The sequence below is a fragment of the Helianthus annuus genome, chromosome 15 (assembly GCF_002127325.2).
Source record: "Helianthus annuus cultivar XRQ/B chromosome 15, HanXRQr2.0-SUNRISE, whole genome shotgun sequence".
Taxonomy (NCBI): Eukaryota; Viridiplantae; Streptophyta; class Magnoliopsida; order Asterales; family Asteraceae; genus Helianthus; species Helianthus annuus.
Genome location: NC_035447.2, coordinates 139,732,021 through 139,740,653, shown reverse-complemented (window position 1 = coordinate 139,740,653; position 8,633 = coordinate 139,732,021). Strand labels below are relative to the sequence as shown.

Below are 8,633 nucleotides of genomic sequence, written 5' to 3'. Positions count from 1 at the left end.
TCGTTGTTCATATATTGTTATTTGTTGATGTTACTGTTGTTGGTAGCCGATTAAGTGTTTAATTCCTGTGTACAGTTTCTTTTATTTAGAATCTGTAATAGTGTATTTCGATTTTGATCATTTGTTGGTTTTAGAAACGGTTGATTTTAAGATTTTTGAATTGAGTTTGTTTAGATGTAAGCATACCCTTGTTACTTACCTGCCTGGAGTGTGTGTTATAAAAAAAGAACCAATTGATGACTTAATTTAAGTGTTTGTTGAATAGGTGCGTAATGCGGTTGCTGCGCCTGTATTTGAACAGAGTGTTGATGACGAAATACCGGTTACTTTTGTTTTTGACAACGTTTATGTAAGTTTTTATTATTTAGGTTTTCATAATATTAAAATATGTTTTGTAAATCCAGTTGAAGTCATTAGTTGTATGAAAACCAGATTTAATGCTAGCTATTATTTAATCTTATATTCTGATTTGTAGAGTTTGAAGAATAAGTGAGCACAAACTCATGGATTGGATCGAAAGATGGATTTGACCATCAAGGACATTGCTGGTCAAACTTGGAATGTGGCTGTTGGTAAGGAGTTCTCACAATGCTGTATGCGATTCAATGTTACCGGTATGTGATAGTTTGTTAGGGACAAAACGGTCCGGTATTTGGTTCTTCGTTTCAGATGGTTTTTGTTAAAAGTAAAGCTATGTTGCTTTATATCTGAGTTGGTGAAGGTACATGGTATTATTTGGTAGTATACATTGTTCATCGTTAGAATACATTTAGTGGTATGTTTTTGGTATGGTTGTTACGTAGATCTGATGTCATGGTAGAAGTTGGTGATACTTTTTTTGGGCCTTTTATATTTGATGCCGAAGTACTTAGTTTTGAATGCTTATATGACTAGACTGTGTTTCTGTTTTTTTTCTACATGTTTTTTATTAGTATCCTAATTTTAGTGTAATCAACATTTTTTTTTGAAATTTTATGTTTCTTAGTTTGATAATTAAGAAAATTATTGATCATATTAAACTTCATTAACGTAATTTGTTTGAAAAAATGGTTTATGCCGCCACTTTTCAAAAAGAAAATGATATAAAAATAAAGTTTCGTATGATTTTGTTTTCTATTTTAATTTTGTAACCCACGATATATATTTAAAAAAAACGGCCACATTCTATAGGATTACCTATAATTAGGTTGAATTTATGATGTTTCCTTTTTTACACGCATATATAAAGTTAAGAATACTTTCCATTTAAATTTTTTTTATAAAAATAAAAAAAGGTTGGTTATTGAAATTAAAAGTTTTGGAATTAGAATATATTTTTTTTATATTTGTGTTTGAAATTCTAAATTATATTTGGCCGTTTTATTTAAGTTTTTAATGATGGAAAGTAAGAATCATTTTTTAATATTTTCTATTGAAGTTTTGTAAACCATTACAATCATGCCATATTTAATTAATCAATTAACTTGAATAAATAAATTTCTAAATCTTTAAGATGATTTGTAGTTTTTTTAGAAATGTAAACCCATTTCTAAAAATAAAAAATGTCTTTAATTTCGGGCAAGATTTTGTTTTCTAATAATTTTTTTAACTTTACAAAAATAAGTAAACTAAATTTGTATATATATATTTAGTTAATACATTCATTTGATTTCATTACGAATTATTTTCTAACATTAATCATATCATTTCTGCTCAAATATCATATAAATGGATGAAAATAATGTTACTTTCTTAAACAATCTTGATTGGAGATCCAAGTTGTTTACCATCAAAATCAAGGTGTTAAGACTTTGGATTCGTGTGAATCCAAAAAGAGAAGGAGAAATCGTTGGTACTGAAATGGTGGTCATGGATGAGCAGGTTGGTTTGAATGTCATCTGATTTTTAAAATGTAGCTTATTTTTTATATTTTTGTATATACTTATCAAATTTTTTCTGTTTTTATTAGGGTACCAGGATGCAGGCAACTGTTTGGAGCAAGTTCATGAAAAAACATAAAATTTTGCTTAATGAAAACGAGTCTTATTACATTTATAAATCTCAACTTTCTGTCATTAAGTCAAATTTCAAACACTTTGATAAGGAACATGCTATTAGCTTAAACTTTGATACATCTGTTAAAAAGTGTGAGAACTTTGATGGAAATTTATATGGTATTCGGTTAGCCTCTTTTGAGTCCATTAAAGGCGGTGAAGTCGATGTCAAGTATCGAGTTGGTTTGTACTTCATCATATATACCAACAATATTATAAATTAAGAAATATATAAATATAGATTAATTTTTAATTTTTTTTTTGTTCTGATTACATTATTTATTTATCAAATTTTTTTTTTCAGATTTTATTGGATATGTAGATGAGTGGTCTGAACCAGAGATGACCAAAACGAAGATGGGAAAAGATAGCAAATACATGAACTTGCAATTGCTGGATGAAGAGTCTGTTAATTAAATTATAAATTAAGTTTATTTTAACTGTAGTGTCAAGTATCTTTTTTATTTTATGATATCCTCTGATATATTTATTTTGTATTTATGTAGGGGTATCAAGTTAAACTGCACTTTATGGGATGAGTATTGCGATGAGATGATTGGTTATATTCAGAGTCATAAAGAAGAAGTTCATGTTGTTCTGCTTGTGCTGTTTGGTAGTTTCAACAAGTATAAATGTATTAAATCATTAAATACTTTTTTAATTTTATAAAATTTTTATATCATTTACGAAGTTGAATATCCTAATATCTGATATTAATTTTTTGACACAGGGAAGACGACGCTATCTAATGCTTTCCATATAACAAGGCTGTTTATCAATGCTGACATAGAGGAGATTCGTTCATTTAGAACAAAGTAAACAATTTCTAAAATAATATGAACTACTTATTGATGTTGTTAAATTTTTTTGCTTCCATTATTGTAATCAGGTTTGTTGAGAAGATATGTAAAACATCTTCTAATGGTCAGAAATCAATTGGTTCATCTGGAAGTATAAGCGTTGCAGATGACTTTTTAGTGAAGCATCCGTTTTCCAATTTTCGTGATATTACGCTCTTGGATAAGGTTTGTGTCTACTTTTTAATATTTTAAATAAATATATTACACAAAATTTGTTTCAAAATTCATTTTTATAACTCTAATGTCTTACATATAATTTCAGCCTTGTGAGGTCATAGTTCTTGGTACGATCATGGGTGTGGATGATAAAGATGATTGGTACTACCTTGGTTGTGAGGAGTGCACTCGGAAGGTTGAGACAACTATGGTCATTGAGGATGCTGAAGACGGTGCTGAAGAACCGAAGTTTAAACAAGTTTTAGTTTGCTCAAATCAAGATTGTCCTAAGGAGGTTGTGGCTGCGACGCCGATGTAAGTTACTAATATGATTTGTAATTATATTATATTTATGATTACTTTATTTTACTTTAGGAATGTAAAATGTATTTATTTTGTGAATCACTTTTTGTGCATTTAGTTTCAGGATTCCAATAAGAGTACAAGATTATGCAGCTATTGCCTCTTTGATTTTGTTCGACCGTGAAGCTAGAAAAATGTTGGGTATGACAGCAATTCAATTGCTTGAGAAGTGTAAAGTGGATCAGGTAACTTATTTCACATCACTACTTTCTTTAAATTCATATACAAGTTACATATTATTAATGTTTAAATCTTATTTCTATGTTCTTTTCAATAAATTTTGATTCGTGTATATTAGGCATCTTTGGAAGAGAAAACCATTCCCTATCAGTTTAAATCTTTGAATGATAAGAAGTTTGCCTTCAAGATTCAAATTAGTCAATTCAATATTGACAACCATATTGATGGTTATGCTGTTCATAAGTTGGTGAATGATGCAGCAATCATTGAGTCCTTGGAGAGCCGAATTCCAGCTGATCAGGTTAACAATTACAAACCTTTGAATTAAAGTTATGTTATGAGATTTATTAGTTTTGTTGTGCCTAGCCTTATTATTTTTTGAATTGTAGGGTGTGGACGAGGCGGCTGCTGATGTTTCACTTAGTGATATGTCAACTGGAAACCCTTTTGCTCTAAAGGTATGTATTTTAAGTTAATGTTACAAAATACCAAATGTTTTAAACATTTTATATACTTTCTAATTTTGAACATATTATTCAGGATGCTGTGGATTCTATTGGTGATAGCTTAACACCCGATTGCACATCTAAAGATTGTTCTAAAACTTCGTCTTCGGAATTGAAACGTAACCTTGCTGACGTGTATGAAGTTGAAGAAAGCACATCTCTATCATCAACAAAGGTTAAAAAGGCTGGTGTCTCGGATGTTCAGGTTGATGATGAAACGATTTTGCTGGTTCCAAAGTTGGAGAAGTAGTTCATGGTTGAAGTAGTTTTAAGAAAAAACAATTTATTTTTTTCCGAATATTGCTGCTTGGGTTTCGTTTGCGTGTTTGAGTGGTTTTGATTGTTTTGTCATGGTTGGTTTGTTTGTTTGATTTTGGATTTTAAACATATGGTTGTTTGGTTTTTCATTTGATACATGGGTTGTTGGTTATTTATTTGAGAAATATGATTGGTTTTTTAGTTGAGACATATGGTTTGTTTGGAATGTTTTCTATTACTTATACTTCTTTAAACTTTACCTTTTGATACTTTATATTTTGTTTAGAAAGTATAATTTTTAAAAGTATTTATAATTTTTTAAATACTTAAACTGTAAATAAAATTTTTATTAACCGGTTTTATGTAAATAAATTTGTTGTAATCAATGTGTAATTACTATCATTATGTAATTACTATAATCATTATGTAACTACTATATATAAAATTATATAGTAAACCTCCACTTTTTTTTAAATTTATCAAAAGATAATAATTTGTATGAATTTGTTTCCTTTTATAAATTTTATAACCAACAATTTATAAATTTTTTTTTAAAAAAATCAGCCATTAAATTTTAGAATATTTACCTCCATTTAATTTTAATGGTAATTTGTTTCCTTTTTTACATTTAGAACCGAATTTTTTTTAAAAAATTTATAGTTTCCTTTTTTATGATCACTTCCAATACTATAAGAACCTCTACTCTTATTCATAATACACACTCAATGTTTTATACTAAAGGTTGTACAAGTCTAATCAGAAAACTCTCTCCCCACATTCATCTTTTTTGAAGTTTTGACGTTTGGTCATTTCTCATACACGTAAGTTTTATCTTTTTACATTATACTTGTATGTTTATATTGTTCTAAGTCATTTTAATACATTGGTATGTTATATATGATACAATTTTCGGATATGCCAAAGCGTGCACAACGTCAACCTTTAACTTCATTTCCACTTCCTATTGGTGTTGAACCTTCCAATAGTATGTACTTTATTTTTAAATTTGTGTACAAATACAATAAAAAATAATATATTAGGTAACTATGTTAAGTAATGTTAATTTTACTTAAAATTTTGTAGGTGCTGTTGGTAGAAGACCTTTGTCTAACATTACGAATGGTAATGTTTGCAATTTTTTAGAAATGAATTGATTGTTTTTTTTATAAATACTTAAAAAAGTACTATATGCATTTTATTCTTCAGTTGATCCTAATCAAGTTGAGCATCAAGACTATGCTGAACGTAGAAAGTTAAGGAAATTGTATTTGGACAATAAAAGAAGAAATGCAAATAATAAATCGTCCACTTCACAAAACCCCATTCGTTCATCCAACGTTTCATCATCCGATACAAATGTTTGCCATGTCGTAACACCGATTCGTTCAGCCTCTTATATCAATAACATGAATGGACGTATTTTACCAACCACACCTTTAACAAATTCCTACGTGGCGTGTAAGTCAGTTTTGTGTTTCTTTACTATGATTATGTGTTTATTTTTTATTTTTAAATAAAAAATTATGTAATACATAAACATATTTGATTGGTACATTGGAGTTTATTTGTTGCAGTTCAAGCTGGAAGAAGTCCATTGACTAATATAACAAATGGTAAATTTTTTATTTTTGTACACATGAATATAATTTTTCATTTTAAATTTGTTTAACATTACAAATGGTAAATTATTTGTTTTTTATAAAGGAATTCGTTTGGTAATGTATAATTTGATAATTTATGGATATCTATTTTTTTCAGTTTCTTATAATGATGTTGAGAATAAAAAATCAGCTGAACGAAGAAGATTAAAGAAACTACATGAAGATAATAAGAGACATAATGTGACCAACAAGTTAAACACAACAGAAAACGTAATTCGATCATCCAATGTTTTTTCATCCAATACAAATGATTGCCGTGTTGTAACACCAATTCCTTCATCATCTTATATCAATACTATTGATCGACGTATCTTGCCAACCACACCTTTAACAAATCCGTACGAGGCATATACCTCAGGTTGGTGTTATTTACTTACATATTTAAATTATATTTATTATTTATTATGATTATGAGTATTTTTTAAATAAAAAATTATGTAATACATAAACATGTTTCATACGGTGACTTATACTTTTTTTGTTGTAGTTGAAGATGAAAGAAGTCCATTGGTTAATATTACAAACGGTACATTCTATAATTTTTTACATATGCATACGTTTTTTCATTTATAATTTGTGTAACATTACAAATGGTAAACTCTTTGGTTTTTTATACAAAAATACAAATTTTATTGTATAATTTGATATTATACGGATATCCATATTTTTTTTCAGTTGCTATTAATGATCTTGAGCATCAACAATCAGCTGAACGAAGAAAATATAGGAAATTACGTTTGGATAATAAGAGAAATAATTTGAGTAACCAATCTTCTATTTCAAAAGACGTTACTCGGTCATTCAATGTTTCTGCATCCCATACAAATGAATGCCGGATCGTAACACCAATGCGTTCATTCTCTTATATCAATACCTTCGATCCACGTTTTGATTCAACCACACCTTTAACAAATCTGTCTGAAGCATCTACTTCAGGTTGGTGTTATGTATTTATGTTTTTAACATTTCTTTTTTTATTTTTATTTTGACATCTATATTTTTTTGTTGGTTTCAACATATAGGTGTAAATAGGAAACAAAGAGGTAAACAAAGGTTTTCTACTAATCAGGGTAGAAACGTATATCCTATTCCAATGCTTGATTTATCTTCTGACGATCATATTATTCCTCAACAATTAGTTGAAGATCCATACAAAGGAGTTTCTAACAGTAAGTACCTTACACACTCACTACTTTAAGTTCCACTTGAAGAACGTCATTATATTAATTTCATAAAGAATAACACAAAATGATATATTTTTTATGCTCAATAATAGATTATTTGGATCATGTTGATCAAGTAGTTGTATGCGACATATGTAATGCTAAGTTGTGGAAAGTTGAGGCCGGAAAAGGAAAGCTTTACTCAGGAAGAACAACTTATATGCTTTGTTGTGCTTATGGAAAAGTACATCTTCCTAATTTTAAAGAGACGTGTCTGGAATATCAAAGTCTTTTTAAGAGTTTAGACGAAAGGAGCAAGCATTTCTTACTGAATATTCGTCGTTTTAATTCTATGTTTTCGTTCACTTCAATGGGTGGTAAAGTTGATTCGAAAATCAATAGAGGAGATGCTCCGTATGTATACCGAATTAGTGGCAAGAATTATCATACACTGGGAAGTCTTCTTCCTAAAGAAGGTGGTGAACCAAAGTTTGCGCAGCTTTACATATACGACACAGATAATGAAGTCTGTAATCGCAAAACCGTATTTAGGTATTTCTGGAAACCATTTATTTATTAATTTTTTTTATTTATTTTTGGTTGTATGTTATATAAACTTTTAGTTATACTTTTGCTTTTTTCTTACAATTGCTTTGCAGTAACTCAAACAAACCAGCTTCCGCAACTTCTGATATGCTTGACACTGAACTGATAGAGTACCTTAAGGTGATTTTAGATTCAAATAATGAGCTGGTGAAAACATAGAGACGTGTACGAGATTGGTTTGTTGATAATCCTCAAGTTGACTTAAAATTAAGGCTTAAGGCAAATAGGTCTAAAGATGGTCGTACATACAACCTACCGACGTCATCCGAAGTTGCTGCGCTTATTGTTGGAAACATTGAGGAAGCTCTTGATAATCGTGATGTAATTGTTGAGTCAAAGAAAGATGGTCTACAACGTATTAGCGAGCTTCATCCTTCTTATCTCGCGCTTCAGTATCCATTGCTTTTCCCCTTTGGTGAAGATGGTTACCGGATTGATATTCTTCATAGAGAAGGAAGGGCATCAATGAAGAAGAAAGAGTCAAAATGTACAATGAGAGAGTATTTTGCTTACCATGTTCAAGATAGAGTGAATCATTTCTCTTTGATTCTCAATGCCCGAAGACTTTTGCAACAGTTCTTGGTTGACGTATATACGATGATTGAAAGTGAACGATTACTATTCATACGTATGCAGCAAAAAAAACTGAGATCTGAGACATATGATAACCTTAAAAAGCTTCAACAAAATGGTAATCCAGATATGTCAAACGTTGGAACACGCGTACTACTACCGTCTTCGTTTACCGGTGGATCGCGTTATATGAGGGAGAATTATTATGATGCGATGGCCATTTGCAAATAGTTTGGCTACCCTGATTTTTTCATTACGATCACTTGCAATCCTA

General features: G+C 29.5%; 1 protein-coding gene across 1 annotated transcript; it reads left to right on the top strand.

The window, feature by feature from the left end:
- Positions 1–1,707: 1,707 nt before the first annotated feature.
- LOC110914351 lies at positions 1,708–3,748 on the top strand. The gene is made up of 9 exons (XM_035984478.1): positions 1,708–1,860; positions 1,949–2,216; positions 2,338–2,437; positions 2,540–2,646; positions 2,764–2,848; positions 2,923–3,058; positions 3,156–3,364; positions 3,477–3,553; positions 3,711–3,748. Exons 1-9 carry the CDS (start codon positions 1,708–1,710, stop codon positions 3,746–3,748), a joined length of 1,173 nt encoding a protein of 390 aa, XP_035840371.1.
- The last annotated feature ends 4,885 nt before the right edge of the window (positions 3,749–8,633 follow it).